Source organism: Echeneis naucrates, chromosome 10 (assembly GCF_900963305.1).
Source record: "Echeneis naucrates chromosome 10, fEcheNa1.1, whole genome shotgun sequence".
Classification (NCBI taxonomy): domain Eukaryota; kingdom Metazoa; phylum Chordata; class Actinopteri; order Carangiformes; family Echeneidae; genus Echeneis; species Echeneis naucrates.
This window is the reverse complement of record NC_042520.1, coordinates 18600998-18624744: the sequence shown is the minus strand read 5'-3', so window position 1 is coordinate 18624744 and position 23747 is coordinate 18600998. Positions and strand designations below refer to the sequence as shown.

At 42.3% G+C, this 23747-nt stretch overlaps 2 protein-coding genes across 3 annotated transcripts; one reads left to right on the top strand and one right to left on the bottom strand.

The window, feature by feature from the left end:
* Positions 1-185: 185 nt before the first annotated feature.
* mtmr7a (myotubularin related protein 7a) lies at positions 186-9325 on the bottom strand. Its single transcript, XM_029511756.1, has 14 exons — positions 9183-9325; positions 8918-9040; positions 8664-8826; positions 8229-8386; positions 7995-8123; positions 6641-6775; positions 6281-6413; positions 4596-4705; positions 3648-3773; positions 3171-3220; positions 2888-3088; positions 2578-2712; positions 2272-2398; positions 186-2152 (listed from the first exon to the last, which is right to left on the bottom strand). The coding sequence occupies exons 1-14, from the start codon at positions 9204-9206 to the stop codon at positions 1811-1813; spliced, it is 1956 nt and encodes a 651-aa protein (XP_029367616.1). The 5' UTR covers positions 9207-9325; the 3' UTR covers positions 186-1810.
* slc7a2 (solute carrier family 7 member 2) lies at positions 8765-23747 on the top strand. Of its 2 annotated transcripts, none has more exons than XM_029511755.1 (11): positions 8765-15311; positions 15386-15541; positions 16351-16516; positions 16687-16823; positions 16902-17124; positions 18428-18564; positions 19961-20063; positions 20561-20772; positions 20889-21055; positions 21153-21261; positions 21585-23747. In XM_029511755.1, exons 1-11 carry the CDS (start codon positions 14942-14944, stop codon positions 21764-21766), a joined length of 1962 nt encoding a protein of 653 aa, XP_029367615.1. In that variant the 5' UTR covers positions 8765-14941; the 3' UTR covers positions 21767-23747. The 2 variants fall into 2 exon arrangements, with proteins under 2 accessions (XP_029367615.1, XP_029367614.1); XM_029511754.1 differs by lacking the exon at positions 18428-18564 and adding an exon at positions 17994-18133 and having other exon boundaries at positions 21585-21766.

The window sequence follows — 23747 nt, the reverse complement described above, 5'->3', positions numbered from 1 at the left end:
GACTGCTAAGAAATAAACATACATACAAAGCCTATATTTGGTCAGGTTTAGAGTTTTTAGACAAAAAATGCAAATGCAAAGAAATATTTTACAGGGTTTGGGTTATATATAGGAAATATGAACATAACTTTCAAAAACGAAACAAGTAAATGAAAATCAAATGATTAGAAATATGTAAGTGACTTGTGTAATTATTTATTTGTTTCACAAGAACTTGGACACAATAGACACAACTCTGCATATAGGTCAGTTTGATCAATTTGGCTCTATTTCTACATGAACAAAAAACAAAACACCAATATAAAGCTCTCATTTATAGAAGGTAAGAATTCATAGTGACCAGACATTTCAATCCCTGTGATACAAATAAAAACAATAAACATGAAAGCATGAAAGTAAGACTGTAGTCGTCAAAAAAATAGGTCAAAGTACAAAAATATCTTAACATGCTTTCCTTGATCATCTGTACATTGTTCATTTGCAGTACTTGGAGTGCACCTACAGCCATGTGTACAACGCTCCTACAACAGTGAGCTGTTTAAATCATAATTTTACTCTTAAAATTTCAGAAATATAAAAAAAAACAAAACAAAAAAAACTCAGTCGAAAGTTTGCTTCCTTAAACAGCAGAATATTTGTGTTCATGTACTCTCATTTGCTGGTTCAGTAGTTCTGCCATTTACACAAGAAGACAGTTGTTTCCCTTTGGTAAAAAAATTTGGTTTGATCTCAACAAATCACAAGTTGAAGTATTTTGGGCAGGAATGTAGAAAGTTCCCTTGTCTTCAGAAAAAATTCAAAATTTATCGTTGTGGAGTAAACACTGCAGAGTATGATGTATTAAGTAGAGATAAACAGGTGTGGATCATGCACAACGAACCATGGGTTACTGTTTGTGATGACTCCAAATTCTAGCTGAGGTCACTGGTGAAACACCCATTTGGGATTGATCAGGATCCCTCTGCCTTTCAGGCCAAGTTGAACCCAGACTATCTGTGAGTAGCAGTGACCATAAGGTGCGACAACATTTACAAATGCTCTTGGACAAAATCTTCAAAACATATTATAGGAAAGGACCAAAGGAGATGAATTTGTTTTATCCCTGAAATTTGTCTACTTGTTTTTAACTTGTGCCACTTTTTATTGACTGTTTGAACAGTTTAATTCCCTCTTTATCAAATCATTTAGGCACTTTCAAGATCGATGCAGTCAAAGTGATGATTTGGTCTCTTTGGAACTGTATTGCATGACTCCTGTTGCTTTAATAGTCCTGTTATTCCCTTTTTAAAAGTTAAAAATGCTTTTCTGATTTAGCATAAATCTACTGTGATCTGTTTTGGGAGCAGCATTTTTCCCTTTCCTTTCCTTTTTACATTGTACAGATAATGCCTAATGACTAACTTACGCGATTGAAAGACAATACTAAGCAGCACCCATATTTTCTCCGTTTACATGTATATTGAATTGTTCAGAATTGTTCTAAGCTTGCATTTGAATATAGTTAACTAGTTGCTTTCCAGATCAGTCCACTATTAACTCATGTACACAGTGTATCTTTGCAACCACTTTCATCAATATTTAATTTCTTTCTCTGGCGTAAGAAGTAAAATACAGTCAGCTAGAGTCACTACTTTTCACAACTATGTATGTGGCAATGGGAAAAGTCCATCGGACAACATGCAAAAAAAAAAAAAAAGCTGCATAACCCAAGTTTTCACAGAGGTTAGCGCCAATAGCCAGTTACTTATGAAGATAGTGTTTGCTCAGTGGCCAGGAAGCTGCAGTGGCTTCCACATCATGCTACATTTGCTCATGCAGCTGAGTAGGCAGCCTCATCCGAGTCAGGATCCTTGGTGCTGTCCTCGCTGACAGGTGATCGACAGCTCAGGTCTGCAATCCCAGACTCCTGGTCGCTGCCATTGGAGAGGTTGGTTTCAGGTGTTTGGCTCAGGTCTTGGGGAAGGAGGATCAGGCTACTCTCTGGTGCTTTTGGCTGACAGGGGCTGCTGGTGATGAGGCCCCCAGTGTAGTCCTGAGGGGTGTTGGCCACAGTGAGGTCACTGCTGAGAGCCCAAGCTGTGGGACTCTTATCAAAGGTGGATGCCCTTTGGGTGACACTCCATTCCTGCTCCTGCTCCAGTTGAGCAATTTTCTATAGATAACATAAGGCAAGGATATTATCGACATCTTTCAAAAACCTGGAAAAGCTCTGGAGTAGCATTATTTCTCATGAGAAATGACTTTCAGTTTGAACTCACTGCACTGTCCTACCTGTTTGTGTGAGGCCAATTGCTCCTCCAGCTGTTGTGTCTCCTCTTGGATAGTCCTCAGGTAATCCTCTACAGACTGTCGAGGGTGGATCCCTCTGTCAAAACGGTTGTACAGACCTCTCCAAAATCTGCACAAAAGGAAGTTCATGTGTGAAATTAACCCTCAGTGGTTTTACTCTTAGAGTAAAACTTTGTGAGCATGTTTTTTGAATATCTGTATTCAACAGATGTATCTTTCACATGACTACACTAGATTTCACACCAAGCTGTTAGGTGTTAGCTGTAGGCGCTTTTAGTGACAACCTACTTGAAGCAGTAGGGGGCAGTAGACGGCCGTAGTAACCCCTGAGTCTGGCTGTGGTCTGGCCTGTACAGTGGATTGATGTAGTCCTCACGATTGGTCCACAGGTAACTCCACAACGAGTGAGTCTTCTCACACACCCTGTCAAAAAGCAAATAATACAGAGAATAATCAGGCTTTATTTTCTCCAGCATATTTGTCCCTAGTTGTACAAGCTCAGTGGTACAATATATAACTGGCTGTCACCTCCACAGACCAGATGTCTATGCTGTGAAAAGGAAAATAAACTGATGGTAGCAGCAGGTTTAAATCTCACCCCAGCTCCTGCCGCTCCCGCTGGTTGTTGCCAATGAAGTTGCCATACTGGCAGGAGTATATGTGGCTGTGAATGGTGATGAGGAACCTTTCGTTGAACTCAAAGGCACAGGGGAACTGCTCCATCAGCTGCCACACACACTCTAGGAACTGATCAATGACAGGTGAGACCTCTTTGGGGTCTCCGACAAGATGGTAGCACCTGATGAAAATGAACAGGTACAATTAGCTGAAGGGAAACAGCCAAGTCATAAATGCTTTCAGATACATGTTTAGAGCCGAACCTGTGAGAGAACTTGTGGCCAAAAGAGATCCAGTCCCTCTCAATGAGAACCTAAATGAAAACAAAGAAACAAATAAAATTAAAACAAAACAACAACAAAAACATTCATAGTCTTGTTCATATTGAATTACAGGCTGTCATGATTGAAGGTTCAGACATAATGCACACTCAATCCCTGCAGAATGAATGAACCTCTTCACTCTCTGTGTGGGGTAATTTCCCTCTGACTTTAGGGGCAATTCCTAAACGTAGGCTTGTGCATTATGCCATTTATTTTCCATATTGGATCTTAGGGGATTCCAAATTAGCCTGCAATAATCCATTTGATCAAAGAGACAACGCTCATGAGCCCAGTATGGAGCAGCTGAACAAGAATATGCTTATATTAATATGATAAGGAGGGTTATGTGACATTTACAGCTCTACTCATGTGATGCACCCCTGCACATGACTGCAAAGGGAAAGATTCAGTATTTACCATGAGTCCTCGGAGGGTCCTGTAGTAAGGATCCAACAGCACACTGGCCACTGAACAAACCTGAGCTGTGCGATCCCAACCGTCTGAACAGTGAACCAAGACACTGACACCCTCCTCTGCAACAGCCTGCGCACATCCACACACACACACAAATGCAAACATATAGAGTCAGTGCACCACCAAGGCACATTCACAGTGTTGGGAGTAAGTGTTGGCAAGATCACAAAATATACTGGAAATGTGAAAATATCATCAGTCATCTATGACAGACAGATTAGAATGCCCTGCTTACTCTCTGGGGATTTCATATGGGCAAAAATGATGACTTAATGGATGGATAACAGATTAACATCAGCACATTATCAGAGCAGATGCTTGCCCAATGATGGTGACTAAATGTACATATCAAATGGCAGCTGCATTAGAAATACTTCAACAGTTTTTCAGCTTGTTTGCTGTTAAATATCAATACACCGACAGAAAATCAAACTCTTACCAATTTGAGACAGAATTCATCTTTAAAACTATAAACACAATTTTGCCTTCTCAGGCTCAGACTCCCAAACTCCCAGGCCAGAATGTTAAGATGTGGTGTTTTTGTCTAATAATAGTGATGCAGAGCACCATTTATACAAGTCCCCAATGTTTATATGGTGCACATGAACACACATGCGAGAAATATCTGTTGCTGGTTTCACATTATTCAACTGGCCAGCAGCTGGGGGAAGGAAACATAACAGCGCACCAGAAAAAGCAAGACTGCATGAGCAATTAAATGTAAATGGTATAAACCCCCCCCAAAAAAAGTAAGCACAGTAAAAAAATTGTCTCTGCGCACACACAAAATGTATATCACACAACATATGCAGGCTACAACATACAGACACACCTAAGCTAATATTGCTTGCAGCAGTGAAGCAGACAGCAGGGATTAACCTCCAGACTGACCTTGGCGATGAAGATGCCTGCATCCAAAACAGCTTTGATGTGCTTCAGCCAGCCTGAGCTCTCCAGACCCTCCAGGAAGTCCGACATAGAGGGGGAACGCAGCTCACACACTGTAACCACAACACAGCTGTCTCGCTAGCAGGAAACATGGCACATACCTGACAGTTGGACTTTATTAAACTTTGCTGAGTTCATTTTCATCATGAGGACTACATCCACCATGACGGTGGGTGAACTTATGAAGGAATCAGTTTATGGCTTGGAGAAAAATGTGGGCCATGTGAGAATAATTTGTTTTTTCATTACACGGATTTCCTTAATCTTTTCATCCAGATTGGATCCAACTCAGTGTTTTTGTGACACTACATTAGCATCCAGCACTTTGGTCCATAATGAAAATATCTCATCTGCGACACAATGTATTACCACAAAATATTGTAGTCCTTCATGCTTCCTAGAGCATAAATACTAATGAATTAAGCACCAGCAGATTTCATTAATTGGGGTGCTAGTCTGTGGTGAGCTGCAGAATTCTCATTCCCACTATCAGGACTAATTTCAAAATTTGCCCAATATTAGACAAAATACATCCTTACCATCATCCTCAGTTGTATCTTGAGGTGAGTGTGAATTGCTCAGATCAGAAATGTTAATGTTGGTACGACTGGAAATATTGTTAGCCTAACTAAGCACAACGCACAGATGATGCAGACAATAACTACAGGCCCATATCTGTACCCTAAGGCTTCCTCTATTATGGCTGCTTATCTTGTAACACAGAATCTAAAATTTTCTTTTCCATCTTCAGGGTTCAACAAAAATATTTGCAAGTTCACTGAGAGGCAGAGTGACATGAACCCATTTCTCCGGGCCTGACTTTTTATCTGTTGAGGAATATTTAACAGCTTAACATTCATAATTCAAATGCTTCAGGTTCTACATTGAAACACTGGCTCCCTCCTCATAAGGAGACAAAGTGATTTTTGCTGACCACGGATCAACCTGCTGACCTGTAAAAGTGCTCTGAGGCCTCTGATAGGAGAGCAAGCAGGTTTATTTTGCCTTTGGTTTTGTAACACTCTGTGTGCTTCCACCTGGAAGAAATGTTTGAGCTCAAGCTGATCTTACTGAATTGTACAATCGGGTAGGGAGACAGGCAAACTCTGAAGGGCAAACGCTGTCTCCAGCATTTAAAGATTTCCCTTGTGCTGCCAGGGGGCAAAGAGTTATCATAACTAAGAACAGCTATAACTTTTAGGACTTGAAATCACATCATTCTCACGCCCTCTGTCTCTCTTTGGGGGATAAGGTCCTGGATTGTCCACTCTGGGAAACCAAAATAGCTCTGAAATAAAATCCAGATGGATTCAAAGTCTTCCTAGGAGCACCCCTGCACAATACCCAGAAATTCTCCTGTGGGCTCATTTGAGGTCTGATTGCAGCACAGTCCAGTCTGCATGAGTGCACATGCACAGGGGGTAACATGGGGCCCTGTTCTGCTTTGGTAACGGACAAAGCAGCAAATTCAAAATCGACAATGCCTGAAAATATACGTTTTGCTCCATAAACACGTAAGTGGTGAGACATTGCTGACAGGGATAAATGCACTGTTGTAACTTTGAGAACCATTTCTGCAGTAAATCTAAAATCAGTGTGGGATTGTGTGAGGAGGACATGATAATTACCTTCTAGCATTTTTTGTTGACTGTTTCTCATAACATGGATGTTTTCGATGCCAATGAACTGGAACTTAATGTTGGAGTAGTTGTCTTCATTTTCGTAGCCTTTACCTGCAGCTCGGTTTGCAATCGCATTCAGCTAGAAAAACATTATTGATAGTTTGCACTGTTTAAGACAAAAATAATGCAAAACTGTGCTTCTTACACAAATGCCCATTATATAATATGGATCATGGTTCAGCTCAAACAGACAAGGGTTGTTTTTAAGGCTTTTGCAGTGAACACATCCAGCTGGCTGGAAAATAAAGCCCACTTTAACATACAGCATAGTACTGTAAGGCCATTCCTTCTGCACAAAGGGCTCACCTTAGGCCTGGTGTCCACCACATACATGAAGTCGCTGCGGGGATTGGACTTCAAGATGGCCTCAAGCATCTGTTCATCCTCTAGGCAGCGAGCGCTGAAACCTGACAGGGGCTGGCTGCTGCGGCAGATGGCAGCCTGGGAGGAGGCACAAGGAGAGGTACTTGAGTTTCAATCAGTAACATCTAGTCACCTGACATTTGATTTTCGAAGTGAATTATTATTTTGTTCAACATTGAGAACACAAAAGTCATGTATCCTGTGAGAATGAGGATGAATACAAATTCACAGTTGTCTTTTCTCCCTGCAAGTTCGGTTCAGATGAATCAGCCACAAAATATCTCCACAGAGGAAAGAACCACTCTTTTGCATGATTCTCCCTTCTGACTCATGAATCAGAGTGGAACCCCGACAGCACAAACCGATATCCACATGCAGGACCATCAACCCTGGGAATCTGACCTTGCACACATAAAGCCCTTCTAACTATTCAGTCAGGCGTTGGTAGGATAAATAATGGATGGTTAGATTTCTTCTTCATCCAGAGATGTGGCTTTTGAAATATAAAGAACTGTGGTTGAATTTCAGGGGCAGAGAAGAGTACGTAACTCGCTCCACCTTCTCTTTAATAGTCATCTTTTCATTTAACTGCGTTGGGTTGTAGCAGAGCATTAAAGACAGTCTCATCTTAACCAGTAATCTGATGTGAACCTAACTGTGTAAGAAAAACAAATGGATTAACCTGGTGTTATATTTCAGCCAAAAGTGTATCTTGTGCCATACCCCTGGGATTGACCCAGTCTGGTCTTAGGATCAGAGCACTGTCAGCTGTTTAAAGCTTAGTGTCTATAGGTGAAAATACATTTCACTGCCCAAGGCTCATCTTTTCTCCATTAATTGCCATTTCAAACTGTGTGACCATGTGTCATTTATGTTTGCATGGATGTAGAGCAAAAAATCTACATTTGGAAATGACAGCAGATGCTGTGTTTTAGATGTTGGTTAATGAAGCTATTAAATATAAAATTATATTTATGGTATAAATATTGTCAGAGGTATACTGCGTGTAGTCATTACTATCATACTAACAGTAGCTATTCTAAGATAGTATTGTTACTGTTTGTAATGGTGAGAAACTCAATTGTAGGTTTCAATGAAACAAACAAACAAACAAAAAAAAGACTTCTTGAAGAGAAAGGTGGTGCTGAGGTGGAGAAATGTCCCATTCAGTATTGTTGTTAGGATTGCCATCATGATTAATCATGATGGGTCAGTCTGGGTCAGAGAGACTGGCTCTGAAAGGCATTGTGATATTTGTTCATTAAAGATAAACTAAATGTGTAGGTAGATAACTTACATAATTTTCCTTGGAGTAGTATGACAGAGTGGGAAATCTGCCTCTGCTTCTGAACTTGGCGCTCCCCACGATGACCGGAGGTGTTGCAGACTCGGGCACATAGAGGTCAGTGGGGTAAGTGTCACTTACCTAAAAAAAAAAAAAAAAATAAAAAAAATAAATAAAACAAGGCTAAGTAACCACGATGCCCATTTTAGGATAAAAATAACCTGTGGTCACGAAGTCTCCTCTGACCTTGTAGTGTTTGTTGGCGGGGGAGAGTTTCCACAGGGCGTTTGGGAGCCCCATTCTGCTGTAATCATCCTTGAGCTCCAAGAAGTCCCACTCCTGCCGTCTCTCCTCCTCATCCACATTAGGCTTATAGGAGAAGCAATATAGTTCTGCATAACTCTCTGCAAGGCACAGTACTGGTATGATTAGCAAGACCTCCAATTAATGATTTCAACTGACCAAAAGCAGACAGGATGAATCCTGTGAACCAAACACTTCAGAATAAATAACAATCTTAAATATTACATTACTGTTCTGGGAACAGAACGTTTAATGCAGCTGTAAAATAACAGATTATAATAATCGCCCTCTGATGTGTCGGCCGGCCTCCAATGTGCAGCTACATTTGTGTAAGATGGTCTGTCAATGGATGATTTGAGGCATGATATCACAGCTCACCTGGCTGGGAGAGGCGCTGCAGGGACAGGTGGACATCATGACATTCTCGCTCTCGAGGAAGGATAAACTGCAGAACCTGGAAGTTCTTACAGTGGATGAGCAGAGCGCAGCCGGAGGAGGTTGCAGCCTGTCTCTCCACACTGGACACCAAACTGTGAAGCACCTGAGGTTGAAATCATAATGGATTGTGTCTGATGTGATGTCTAACGGATAACCTGACAGCTGATCCAGTGGTGCACTGAGTTGATGCCTACCCATGTTTCACTGCGCACTCCAGCCTCGTTTTCTACAAAGATGGAGTGCGTGGCGGTGAGGTACAGGGTGCCCACCCTGCTCCTCCTGGGTGACACCCTGTCCAGCAGCCGGACACCTTCCACCTGCAGGAGGGACAGGGACAGCATCAGACACCCACCTCAGGAGAGCAGCTAGCACAGCTCCCAGCTCGGTGTTTACCGGACACACGGCGGTTTGTGTAGAGTCACCGAGCTACCGCGGACATGGCGGCTAATCAGCGGTTACCTTCGGCAGTCGGATGTGCTCCATCACGGGCAGCAGAGAGAAGAGCACTACCAGCTCCACGGGGGGGTCGGGCGGCGGCGGGGAGGCCTCATCGGACGGCCGCAGGTTGTCGGACAGCCGAGCTCAGGTGGGCCGAGCCATGACTCGGATCTTCCTGCAAAGGAGCCGCAGCTCCGGGTCCTAAAGCCCGCCAGGTGCCAGCCGCTGCCACGCTGAGAGGTTAAAGGTCATCCAGGCTGCTGACAGAGACAGGTCACAGTCCCGCTACACACTCCTGACAGGAAGAGGGAGAGTCTGAAAAACATCCAACTGAATGGGGGAAATAGTCTTTACCTTACTGCTCTCTATTTTATTAGTTTATTTACCCATAATATCTATTTATTTTATCAAATGTTTGTATAGAGTTGGCCTTTAGATGGATACCAATTAAATTCACATTAAATTCACATTGCAATTGATCAATAATACAAGAGGTGGAAACGATGAAGAAGAATAAAAAAAGCATCCTATCAGACAAAGAAACATGTCTTACCTGAGCCGAAAGGACTCAGAATTTCGGTGGTTTACACAATTCAATGTGTAAAACTGGTTGGAGATTTCTTCTGTAAGCTGTAAACACCCCAGGGCAGTAAAACCCAGATAGTACTGGGAAATTATTATAGAAGATGCACAGTCACAAGGGTCTTTTTATTTTTCATGGTTGAATAAACCAGCTGAGGTTCATGTTTAGTGAAGCTTTATGGCAGTTAGAAAGAGTTCACCATAATGTCTTAATGGGAATGGTCAAGGTGGAAATCCCACATTAACATGAGTCAACATGTGAAGGAGTCAATAGAGGTGTTAGCAGGCAACAAAAGGGGAACCATCTGCATGTACCCAACAGTCAAATCTGGTGTAGAGTATCATGTAAATGCTACGTTTATGGCATGCGGTACGATACACAGTGGGACTGTGTTTGTTTAAGTGACTATTTCGCTGTTAAACAGAGTGCCGAGCTATTTTGAAAAGCTTCCTTGTGTAAACACAAATGAATCCCACATGATTTTAAATTAGATCTGCAAATGTTTATATTTGGTTCTTCTGAGATCTAACTTTTTGCAAGTTAGTATTTTGTACCTCCACTGAGCAGAGTAGCTATCAGTTCCCCATCAAAAAAAACAAACAATGAAAGTGGTTAGTTAAACTAAGCAGAAATGATTGACTTCCAGACGCCTGACAGAATCTCTGCACAACGCCTCCTTCTGTGCTGCAGGGTTTCATTGTCCAGTGTTTATAAAAGAGTTTTGATCATCACTCAGATCAAATAACTCATCCCCGCTAAGATGAGAGATCACATTGTGTACACATTATAATGTGATGACTTAATGACTGAAGCATCAATGATTGGTTATCATTGGCACATGTTTTGTAATAGTAATTTCCTTGTGCAAAAAGACAAAAAAAATACCCTAAATGAGTTCGACAGCATAGAGGGAAGGTTTGAAATCAAATATTTATTTAGCATTGTAAACCTGTGGACTCCCCTCTATGCCCCATCCAGTTTCACTCTTGCTCAAATTTTATGTTTCTTGGAGGAATTTGTTTCTGAAGGAGGGAATGCCCCAAGGGACTTGGAATAAAGTCAGCCAGAAGCCATAATCAAGTCAGAGGTCAAAAGATCCTTGGACATCACAGATAATATATAAAAGAATCTGTTTCTGTTGCCAGATGTGTCAAAACTTAAGATGAACTGCCCTGCCCTACCCTATTATAACTCCACAGTTAAAGACGTTGACCCTCATTCAAGCATTTGCCAAAGCCGCTTCCTCAATGTCATGGAAGGACATCTGAACTTTTGCAACTGTAGTATTTTTTTACTCAGATTGAGACCCACTGCACAAAAACTTGAAAGTAACTGCAAGTACTGTACTGAACAAGGCTTGTACACTGTCTAAAGATATGAAATCAGTTCTTGAAAAGCAGGGAGATGGACTCTGGCTAAGAACGATTAATACATCCATAAGTAATGCTTCGTGCTCCTAACTAATAAAAAGAGTATTAAGTCAAAGAAAGACCAGGTGATGTCTTCAGGCATTAGTCTCAAGACTGCTATTAAAATCTAATATGTACAAGCTTTGTGCCATTGCAGTAAATAAACAATAGCTCATTCTGGCCCCCACCTAAATGTAAAAAATATAACTAGTCTTGTACTTCTATACTTTATATTGGTCTTTAAATTTTTTTCAGCTTAGAGACACAAAAAATTTAGTTGGTTTGCATTTATGTATACAGTCTGCCATCATCAACGTGTGATGCATTTGTGTGAATTAAATATAGCTTTTTACTGCTGAACAAATATTTATTCAGCCTGTTTTGTAATAATAATTCACAAAAGGGTGATATTATTGTTAACTCAGCCATGTGTGGCTTTGTCCTTCAGTTAACCGTGGAGTGAGGTGTTCATCCACTTCACTTGGTCACATCCTGTGTGCCTCTTTGATTTTTGTTAAACTTAGTATAAATATCCTCCTGTTTTTTATTCTAGGGGTCGCTCTTGCTGTGTTGATTCCACATTCAGCTGTTGTCTGCCTTATCAGTAATTTTTCACTTTAACATTTCCTAGTGACACCAGTGTTAACTGGAGCAAGTAGTCCCGCTGTCTGCAAGGCAAACACCACTCAATCTGTTGACCATATCCACGTTTTTGAAGCTAGGTCACTCAGCCATTGGAGGGCAAATGCATTCAATTGGCTTCACACAATTAGCTCAGGTCAACAGTGAAATATGGTGAGTCAGTGGCTCATGTCCATCCTTTCCATGGTTACAGCGATCACCCTGCTTGATCCACAGCCATCTTGATGCCTTTTCTGCAGCGTCTGTGATGTTCTTGATGGCCTTTCTAATGTGCAGTCCCTTCTCTCCCATCATCTTGAGTGCCCTGATGAGTGCATGGACGGTGAATTCTTTGCATCCGACCTCGATGGGGTTGCACCAGGTCCTCCAACCCCTGCTATGGCATTTGCCTTCCAGATCCTCAAACTTGGCCAACTTGCTCTCATAGGCTTCCTCAATCCGGTCTTCCCAGGGAACAGTTAACTTCGTTAAATGAGTTAACAAGACAAGCAAAATGTAAGGAAAACAATTATATTTTACTTGGGATATCTCAGTTTAAATCTTATTACTCATTCATGGGAGCCATACTGTTGGCCTTACTGTACTATTGGAGACACATCAGTGTGTGTGTGTGTGTGTGTTTAAGAAAAAAAGCCACAATTTACAATAGTGTCTCCAGTCAGCCCACCATTAGGGAAAGCATTTGCTTTTCATCAGCATTCAGGTCAGATAATCAGCCCCTGCTGCCAAGATTTGGTGGGCAATCGGCCATGATATTTGGCTGGCTGGCTGGCTGGACAGACAAACAGAGAGAAATGGCTGTTGTCGTGCTGTCAGGTCTATGGTCTGTGGTTTGGATGGTGTTTCCAGAGGCCAGCTGCCACCTTCCCACTGAGGTCTGAAGCTGGTTTGAGCTGGTCTTGGCAGAAACCCTCTCGGCTGCAAAACCCAACCTTAGATGTGATTTGTAGGGACTTTCTCTTTTTCCTTCGATAGTTCAAACTTGTAGCAGAGGTTGCTGCAGGCAGTCCAGGCTTTTGGTGGTGTGCCACATTGAGTCCGGTTATTGATTTTGTAATGTCCATAGGTCCAGTAGCTCAGGGAACATTGAGCAATACCTGCCTTCCATTAAAGGAACTCAACCCCCCAGTACTCTTGCTCGTCCACCCTTCATTGACCAATCAGCACCCATGCTTTTAGCAGCACTCCTGTGGACTGCACTGGGTAAACACAAGTGTCTGCTCTAATGTTTGTCAATGCCAGTTGCCTAACCATTTATCAGTAGTGGGTAAGCATCTGGTAAGCTGGGATATGTTTGACATGCGTGTGCATTAGAAGTCACAATTTCTCCCGTCAAGTGGCCCCACTCTTATTTTCCTTGTGTGCTCTGCTGAGATCCCACATTGAGAACTCGTGGGGCACAGAGTAATACTCCTCCAAACCATAAGTATAGCGGTGGGACACCCCCTCCCCCTGCTATACTTCCCTCAGGTCCTCTCCTCCCTTCTTGCCTCTCTGTTCAGGGGATGTAACTTCAGGACTGGAGCCTGGATGTAGGCGAGGACAGGTCCTATAAAGAAACACTGGGGACAGAGAGGGGAGGAGTTAAGATATTGCTCTGCACACTGTACATGCCAGCATAGTCAATTAGTGGTGAGCAGACTGCTGAACCAGAATGTCAAAGCTGCACTTCATGGAGCCAGTGGATGTGATTTGACTTTCACCTGTGGCTGCTTATGTGAAACTGACCTGCTGAGTGTGCTCACAGCAGAAGCAAGCAGGAAGGAAAGTACTTTTGACAGCCTTCTTGTTTCAGTGTCTGAGCTTGGTCCAGTCTGGTTTACATCCACTTTATCAGGTAGGTGGATGGCATGTCTCTGATGAAATAGAATCAATTTAACATGTTGGTTGTGCATGTAATAGAATAATAGTATAATAACTAATGTAGTAAGTTAACAGTTAACATTTGAACAGAACTCTTGTTTGTGTATCTGCTGAAGAACTCAGAAAGTTCAGGTTAGATGTGTTTCTGTTGCTCTCACTGTACTAAGTCTGGGGTGATCTTCCTTACTCCAAAGGTCTCCGACAATAACAATATTACTGAAGTTTCTGTTGTGATTTCCAGTTCTCATCCACTATGCTTTTCCCAAGAAGCCGTTACCAGCCCACATTGTGATGTTAATGAGCTGTCATGTTCAAAACTCATTTGCCTTGGTCTCCAAATTCGCACTGAAATGGAGATCAGCGCATATTGAGATGGTTGTCGGAGTGAATTGCCGGTCAAGATAATCAAAATATATGTTCAAAGAAGGAGCCGAAACTTTAAAAGCAAGCCAGAAACTATTCATCAGAGAGCAGGCATGCTTCATTCCTTTATCATATTGTATTCATGCAGCATTCTCACCAATCCCGAATGGAAAGAGACAAATTTAGATACCAGACGATGAAAACAAAGAACACTTGCACTTTCTCTTTTTTCGTTAATTTGTTAAGGGAGTACTGGAATGTGTTTATTGTGTTTATTGTACCATATTGGTGCATTCACTGTCTGCTTATGAATGCAGCCCTTTGAGTACTTAAATCTGCACCATAACCCCAAACAATAGGCTTTAATGGGATACTTACAGTACGAACTTTACCCTGCTGTAGCCCCCTTTACAGCAGCATTCCTAAATGAACGTCATAGTTTGTAGAGTTAACATCCCTTGCAACACTCCTAACCCCAACTTTGTTTCCCTTTTTTCTTTCTACAATTTTCAAGGAGCTGCAGGAGCTGTGGAGCAAACGGCGCTAAATCAAATAGTCCTTTATCAATTCTTTCACTCAGGATGTTTTAAGAAATGCAAATATTGGTGCAAAGAAAAAAAAATGCAATTGGTGATTGGATGAGATGTGATTTTCTACTCTCTCTCCCGCTGTGGCCGTAAGATTGAAAATAAATTCAATTTGCACACCCTCCAGTACCTTTTCACATTAGCCAATCGACTTACAAACTCATTCCCCAGATGCTCCACATCCTCATACACCCACAGCTTGTGTGGACAAGACGGTCCACACAGGAGTCACAAAATTTTATATTATTACTGATGAGTTGGTAAAGTAAGCCAGACCTGAGCAGTGCAGGCATTTTCAGCCTTCTCTCTCTGCCTCTGTCAGAAGGTGTCAACATGCTGGAACACGTTCTGTCATTTGGGCGCTCCCTGGTTCGCAGAAAAGTGGTCGACTTGAGCAGCCTTGAGGACTCTAAGCTGTGCCGATGCCTGGGAACGGTTGACCTCATTGCTCTGGGAGTGGGCAGCACTCTGGGTGCTGGCGTCTATGTGCTGGCTGGAGAGGTGGCCAAGGGGGACTCAGGCCCAAGCATTGTCATCTCCTTTCTTATTGCTGCCCTGGCCTCCGTCATGGCTGGTCTGTGCTACGCTGAGTTTGGGGCCCGCGTTCCCAAGACGGGTTCTGCTTACCTGTACAGTTATGTGACTGTTGGAGAGATCTGGGCCTTCATCACTGGTTGGAATCTAATTCTCTCCTATGTGATTGGTGAGTTCCTGCAAGAGTCATGTTAGATGTATAAAGGTGAAACTTCATGGTATTTGTTCTTTGTTTTCTCACAGGTACATCCTCAGTTGCCAGAGCTTGGAGTGGAACATTTGATGAAATGATTGGTGGACACATAGAGACATTCTGTAAAACTTACTTCAGCATGAACTCTCCTGGTCTGGCTCAGTACCCAGACTTCTTTGCCGTCTGCCTCATACTGCTGCTCTCTGGTAAGGGAACAAATTAAGAATCCTAATTCAGGTCAACTCAATTTTCTCAATTCGGCGGAGAAAAAATGGGAGTTAACTTTGTATTTTGGTTCAAGCAGCCACAGCTGGAGTAATACAGCTCAGATTAAAGAGATAGCAGACAATGTGGTCTATGGGGCAGGGCACAGAGGTTTTGTGAGCCCACTGGGAGCCCACACTCACCCCTTAACCTTTTATTCTGCAGCAGCACCCTCTTTCCCACAGTCACAGCTCACGGACCTTCTCAGGCCACCGAGGCCACTGACATGCTCCACTTGAGCAGTCAAGGGTTCAAGTGTCATCAATAAATGAGATACAATTTCAGCCCTATTAATTTCTTCTGGTCATGATTCAACAGTGTGGTTTGCATCCCACATTTACCCTGAGGCTAAAACTAAAAACTTCATCATGGCTTGTATTACTGTGCGGTCTTGTATTAGGTTATTGTGACCCAGGAGGAATCCACCAGTATTTGAATGACAGATGCATTGTCCTGTTTTATATATTGTCTACTTATCAAAATAAGCAAAATCTTCCTAAAAGATAAAGGAGCTGAAAGTGCAGGAAGGGAATTATTTATTGTAACCTGAAAAAAACAAAAACAAACAAACAAACAAACAAAAAAACTGTCATTTTAAAGAAAATTAACTTTGACAATCCTCCACCTTGACTGGTGTTAAATAAAAAAAATGGATTCCTCAATTTCTGAAAAACAATTAGGTTATTATGTGAACACAAAAAACTGTTTAATAAGGCAAACAATAAGTGCTCTTGTCTGCCTGTTCGTTCAGGGCTCCTGTCGTTTGGGGTGAAGGAGTCAGCATGGGTCAATAAAGTCTTCACTTGCATCAATGTGCTCGTACTTTTGTTCGTCATCATCTCTGGCTTTGTCAAAGGAGACACATACAACTGGAAGATACCTGAAGAATCCCTCATAAATGTCACCATAGTTAGAAGGTAATTAATTCATCAGCCAACAACTGCAACAGGAAGCAGCACATGTACAGTGAAGTAAATCAATTCACTGTGCCCATTAGTAGACAGGTATTGGATAAGTAAAGTAATAGGCAACATAAATCTATATTTTCAGTCCAAATGTTGTTATAAAATGACATTTCATGTTGCAGGAACTTGTCAGTCACAGCTAATGTGAGCAGTGATTATGGCGTAGGAGGATTTCTGCCCTACGGCTTCAGTGGGACCTTAGCTGGGGCTGCCACCTGCTTCTATGCCTTTGTTGGATTTGACTGCATTGCCACAACAGGTGAGCCTTGAATAGGGTTGTAACTGAGATCCATAATCTCCTAAATGTAATAAATGCCTCACTGTCTGTGTGTGACAGGGGAGGAAGTGAAAAACCCCCAGAGAGCCATTCCCATCGGCATCGTGGTGTCACTGACTGTGTGCTTCCTTGCCTACTTTGGTGTGTCAGCTGCACTCACCCTCATGATGCCCTACTATCTGCTGGATGAGAAGAGCCCCCTGCCCATGGCTTTTGAATACGTGGGGTGGGGCCCCGCCAAATATGTGGTTGCTGTGGGGTCACTCTGTGCCCTCTCCACCAGGTAAGCCACTGATTCAGCAAGAGGTGTTTTTGTAAGATAGGGCTAGGGATAATTCCAGGATTCTTGAATGATGAAATTATGTATGTTAGTTTATTGTCAGACTTCATAACTTTGTTTTCAGATTAATGTGCATGTTATAAATTGGTGATAATAGTGAATGAGATCTGGCCAAACGTGTACAGTAAGCATATATCTCTGTCTGTGTCTTGTTAACGGATTGATTCCTGGGTTTATTGGGTGCAGTGCTTTTCTGTGTTAGGGTACCTGCATGTTCACAAACTAATTTACTATTTAGAATGAAGATATCATAAATAAGGTGCTCAACTGTGTCAAATGATAAACTGTTGCAACTCAGTTCTGTCTGTCTCTCCTGAGGGTTTCAGTTGAACCCCCAACCTGATGGATGGCAGTCACTAACTTATCCAATGATTTGATCTCTTGCATGCAATCAAATTAGGTTTAAACTAATTAAATCAATCCATCAGCTAAATCTTGGATAAATCTGTTGCGGCTGGCTGCCACTTGACTGGCAGTTTGCTGATCAGTTCTCCAAAACAAATTCCTGCTCACTCTATTTGTAGGTTTTAAATAAATAGCTGAAATGTGAAACCTACTGAAATCTCATTTTCAAAACATGAAAATCATCTGTGACATGTTATTGTGCTGAGAGCACCTCGGTTACGTGCCCACTAATTTAAATGAAAGATATGAGGAATCTGTGGGGTTGTTACCAACAGGAGAGAAAGGCACTCCGATGTTAATCGTGCTCAAAAGCTTTGAAGATGTGACCATAAGCGTGTGATTGTGTGTCTGTGTTTGGGGCTCTTGACTAATGTGTTGGCCTTGCATGTCTCTGCTGTCTCATGCAGTCTGCTGGGCTCCATTTTCCCTATGCCTCGTGTAATCTATGCTATGGCAGAGGATGGGGTGCTTTTCAAAGCCTTAGCCCGAATCAATCCTAAGACGAAGACCCCACTTATTGCAACTATGAGCTCCGGTGTAGTAGCAGGTGAGAGTCAGGGAGCATCTAAGTGAGATCACTCCAGCTAATCTTGTTCCACCAATCAACTGTGAAAGACGCAGGCGAGGCTGCGGATGAACCTGTTGGTTTTTCGGCCTCCTCGCTGTCTGAGCAAAGCAATCCAGATTTAAACCCATTGAGCTCTAAAGCTTTCTGCTTCAGATTAGCCAATTTGTGGGAGGTTCTCAATCTAAACGTGAGTTGTTCTTTCACAGTTGTGCAGGTGTCTTGCTTTCTTTCCCAGAATGCCCTCAACTTAACCATGACCGCTCTTCTCCCTAGCCTGTTGGGCTCCATGTTCCCTCTGCCACGTATTCTCTTTGCCATGGCACGAGATGGTATTCTGTTCAAATTTATGTCCAAAGTGAGTAAGCGGCAGTCGCCTGTGGCTGCCACTTTGGCAGCAGGTACCACTGCGGGTAAGCTCTTGGGACAAAGACTCGCCTCTCCTGGGGTCGTCTTGTTTGGGATGTTCAGTTGATGTCTTCAGCAGGTGGTGGTGACTGCATGTTGGTGATGGTGTTTCCAAAAAGCATGTGACAAAACCATTTCACTCATTATCCACATATTTCTTCTTTTAATCATTTTCTTCTACTAATTCAGTCTAGAATTCCATCTGACTTCAGACACCATATTCAATAAAAAGAGGAGTTAACAATGCTTTGTAGCATGACTTTAATAATTGGTTCTGCAATTATTAAAGTCATGCTACAAAGTCTAGCATGACTAGTCTACCGATGCATCACTTTGGTTCAGACTAAGGCTGTGTGATGAATTGGTATTGACTACAACTGAAAAATGTGTTCTTAACATATAATCACATGATAATATCATGGTGGCAGCGTGGATGTTTTGTTTCTCGTTTCTTCCGTTTCATTCATTTAATTAATGTTTTTTTGGGCCCTTTTGGACAGTAAGGACTCTTGATCCAACTCCACACTCGAATTTCAGAAGAATTTCGCTGTCAAAAAAAACAAAAACAAAAACAACCGAGAAAACACCCATTAAACACAGCTAAAGATCAATGTGACTAATAACATTTTATTAATTTTTTTGCCAAAGTTTCTATAAGCAAGACAGGAAGCTCTTGTTGCTGATCTGATGTTACTAATTACAGAGTGGTCAAGAGTTAAATGATTTTAAGTCACAATCCGGCCCTTTTTTCGATTGTATGAAAATCACTCAGAATGCCGACATTTACAGAGGAGAGAGGATGTTATTTGAATGGTTTTCAACACGCTCATCTGACTTGGATGAAATTCAAACAATCTGGTCTTTGGAGACTGTTGCGGTGCCCCTATGGTGTGAGGAAGTTCAGCACATGGTAACATCCTGTCCACTGTGTTCAGGTGTAGACGGCCTGCAGGGTGACCTGAAGTCCAGGAGGGTTCATTGTAGCCCCTCCGGCCATGTGCTGAACACCTGACAGCAGTGCTCAGGGACTCTCTCTTTGTTATTTGTTTGCTCCGCTCTGTGTTTGAAGTGCACTGCTGTGATCAGTGATCACTGGAGTCTGGTGCTGGGATATAAGAAAGGCAGCGCCACAGTGTATCTCACATCAAACAACACATGGCATGGAGATGATTACAGCTGTGGGAAATGGTATTTCTGCATGAAGTTTAATATGCATCTCTTCATGTTGGTATGTGTTTATTCAATGATGCATCTAAAGAAAGCAGCTGTCCCCTTTACTGTTCAATGTTATTTGTAATAATTTTTCATGTGTTTAAATGACTTCTGTGGTCATCAGTCATGGTTTTTAAATCTTCTTCCAAAACTGAATGTGTTTAATTGTATTTATCTTGCTTGCTGTAGCCATCATGGCTTTCCTGTTTGACCTCAAAGCCCTGGTTGATATGATGTCCATCGGGACGCTGCTGGCCTACTCACTGGTTGCTGTGTGTGTACTGATTCTCAGGTGGGTTCATTTATAGAAAGTAGATAAAAATATCACCGTTAGAAAAACACATTTGGTCAGTATCGTGACAGAGCTTCACCCTAAAGCTTTCTTATGACCCTGCTTGTGAAACATACTAGCCACCTCATGTTTTGGCATCACATTGGCGATGTAAGAGTTGTGAAAGCTCCCATTGTGTGAATGTGAGGTGGCTGCTTGAGCAAATGAAAGTGTTTGCTAAAGCTTCTGCACTTGTACTTGTCCAACTCTGCTGGTCCCTCCACAGTGATTCATCACCACAGCCACAGCAAACACAGACCCTCTGTCCTTCCCAGTTTGAGCCAGATTTATTGACCTCACCTACTAAATTAACAGAAAAACACCATTAGACTATTTCAACAACTATATATATATATATGTGTGTGTGTGTGTGTGTGTGTATAGTGAAACTTTTCAGGCAATGAACCATAGTAGGCAGCAGCTTCTGACCTTTAACCTTTGTAACGTCTGCCCTTCAGGTACCAGCCTGATGGAGCTATGGAGAAGCCAGCAGGTCCCAGTGAGAGGGATTATCTGTCCTCTGAAGAGGGTGAGTCAGACCTGACAGAGTCCGAGTCCCACCTCAACATGCTGAAGGGTGGCAGCTCCACCCTCCACACTGTCCTGCATCCTCCAGCCTCCCCGTCAGAGCACTCGTCCAGTGTGGTCAACATGTCCATCGGTGTTTTAGGTTGGAAGGACTGGTTTTCTTCTTCATGCTTTGTCTTACACATTTTATGATGCACTTACGACTGGTGTCTGTTTAACATTCAATCTTCCATTAAAATGTGGATCCTCCAACCACAGTGCTGGTAGTGTGTGGGGTCAGTTATCTCACCACGTACCACATCAGCTCCATCCTTGGCATGGAAGCATGGGTCCTGGCATTGCTGTCTGTGTGTCTCCTGGTCTTCAGCTGCTGCGTCTTCATGGTCTGCAGGCAGCCACAGACCAGCAAGAAAGTCTCCTTCATGGTGCGTAGAGTTGATTAAGTTTCTCACTTCAAGTCCTGACATATGGAGTGAGGCTGATCCAGCGCATCATGTTTTTGTGTGTTTCTCTTCATGACAGGTCCCCCTTCTGCCTTTTCTGCCCATTCTGAGCATATTTGTCAACATTTACCTCATGGTCCAGCTGAGTGGAGATACCTGGATACGTTTCTCTGTGTGGATGGCTGTGGGTGGGTGTCTTTTAATTGCATTTAATGCTTTTACATACAGTTTTTGTACAGACTTAACAAATCAGTTTAGATTAGTCATAGTTGATTCTCGAACTCTAGAAGCACAATCTGATAAATGTAGTTTGGATAGTGGCAGACTTGCTGTTTGTGCCTGCTTCCAGTTGTTGCTAAGCTAAGATAGCCATCTTCTGGCTCCAGCTACTTATTTAACGGACAAATCTCTGACTGGTGCCAGTTTTCTTATCTAACTCTCAGCTAGTAAGCAAATAAATTCCCAGAACCAACTCTTGCTCTAATGGACTGCTTCCAATGTCCCTTTTCAGGCTTCCTGATCTACTTTGGTTATGGCATGTGGCACAGTGTAGAGTGCCAGCGCCAGCACCAGAGTCCTCAAAATGCCATCCAGCAGCACAGCAAGGCCAGCCGGGAGAAACAGGCTGGCATGAGCGCAGCAGGAAAAGATCAGGAGCATTTCATCCTCTCAGAGAAGACCAGCCAGTGCTAAAGCTTACTGGCTCATTCACTGACTGAGTGAGGCAACAGATGCATGCTCTGCCTTAATGAACCAGTTTATATTGCTACAGGCTTCAGCCACCAGCACATTCAGCCTGCTGAGGCAGCGTTAGTATTCTGTATCAGGGCCTGTGTGACATGACTCTCTCACTGCGATGGGACCAGATGGTGTAGGCCAAATTGTAATCCATGGAAGCACGGGGGCAGAACTGAAGGGACAGGTAACACTGGAGAGTGATGCTTATTTCCGTACATTGAAGTGGTTATAGCAAGAGTGTAGCTTTTCCTCTTTCACTATGGACTTGACTGTTTAGTACATGACACGTGTTGACTCTTCTTTGAGCTTTTAGATTTTTAGCAGAATAGTACCGTTAGATTTTTCGTCTGTAAATGTTGTGCTCTCCATTCGATGGTCTGGATTCTCATTAGATTTTGATACGTCAGATATGTGTTAGTTTGTGGCACTTCTTCTTTGAAGGGAGCTGAAAAGGGACCAGTATTAAGTTAAAGTTTTGTAGCCCAGTGATATTTTTGAATTATTAATGACACCGGCTTTAGATGCATACATTTACGAGGGCATATTAGGTGTTGGAGATCAAAAAGAAAAAAAGGCGGTGGTGGGTTGTAAATGTCTTAAGTTTATAGCTCACTCTTTCTGAGTTTAAAGCTCGTAGCAGTCCATATGCCAAAGAGTATTAGGCCCTTTCATGCGGTATTGCTGGCACCTAAAACGCTGTGCTCTTCTGAAGTTTACACAGTGAGGATCGATAAGTTTAATGATCTGCTGTATTGTGTCCTGATGTACCATAAATCCCATTTGTATAGCTCTTTGGTGTAACCAGCAATACCCCAGCATCTGTCCACTGTGTTTTAGCTCTCGATAAACAAACCTCATCCAGGTCAAAATGTGTTTCCTCCTGAAAAAAATATGCAACTTCTGTGTTTTCATGCTCATGATGATATGGTGATTCGGGCTAAAATGTCAAGAATTTCCTTGTTGCTCAAAACAGCGGAAAGGTAAAGTTTTATCAGATGCTCTCCCGCAGCCGTGAACCTAACTGAGCCATGACGAAATGGGTTTCCAAACAAGGGTTTTTCCTCCTTTTTTCTTCCCAGTCTAGACTTTAAGCTTCATATGTCTGAGTTTTAAACTCAGAAATTCTAACTTTTGAGTTCAGAAATTTACAAACTCCTCTTTTAATTTCATATGTGATAGTGTGTTAAAAAGATCATCAGTAGACTTTCACATTTAGACCGTTGTACAAAATAGTTTTGTAGGCACTTAACATGTCAGGACCCAACAGGGGCCCTGGAAGTTGGCCATGTGGTGGCTGGCCATATCAGGCTTCTCCTATTATGTAACATTTCATATCTTTCTCTGTTGTAGTTATTGAGATCTCCATGCAGTAGTTGTTGTTGTGGTTATACTCAGCACAGGTTTACTTTTTTTTTATGTGGGTATATGTATTAAGTGTTAAATATCGGAATAAGATTGTCTCTTTTATGACTGCGTTTGATTTTGATAAAGATGCTGACTTACTGTTGATATGACTCTGTCTTAACTAAACTACTTTGCCATCTAACAAGAAGCACAACACATAATTACAAGGTTAAGTATTATAGAAGAAATACTTTGTGTTCAGTGTTTTCCTTCAGTGGCTGGACTGCATTTTGCCAGTGCAGTGAGCTGTCAGGCTCACAGAGCTCTGCTTGGGTTTTCTGTCTGATTCTGTCTGTTTCATACATCTGATGCTGAAGCTGCAGGACGTAGGACCTGACTGACCAGGATGATCGGCGTGTGCAGTGCCGTGGAACTAATTCAGAAACAGGACTGAGGTGGAGTGAAGTGGGTGTTCAACCAGCTAGAGTCTTTCAGTGAAGTTGCAGGGTGAACTGCACAGATGTGACCACGATGTCATGATGCGGTTTCATCTGTTACCACCAAAAATAATAAATGTAGTTTTTCCCAAAAA

Bases quoted from the DNA above. Each gene is read 5' to 3' on its own strand.
- slc7a2 (XM_029511754.1), top strand. From the start codon at position 14,942: ATGCTGGAACACGTTCTGTCATTTGGGCGCTCCCTGGTTCGCAGAAAA. The intron at 20,064-20,560 runs GTGGGTTCATTT...TCTGCCCTTCAG, and splicing joins GTGTGTGTACTGATTCTCAG to GTACCAGCCTGATGGAGCTA. The intron at 21,056-21,152 runs GTGCGTAGAGTT...TCTTCATGACAG, and splicing joins GCAAGAAAGTCTCCTTCATG to GTCCCCCTTCTGCCTTTTCT.
- mtmr7a (XM_029511756.1), bottom strand. From the start codon at position 9,206: ATGGAGCACATCCGACTGCCGAAG. The intron at 8,827-8,917 runs GTAGGCATCAAC...TTTCAACCTCAG, and splicing joins GAGTGCGCAGTGAAACATGG to GTGCTTCACAGTTTGGTGTC. The intron at 3,221-3,647 runs GTAAATACTGAA...GTTTTCATTTAG, and splicing joins GGACCCTCCGAGGACTCATG to GTTCTCATTGAGAGGGACTG.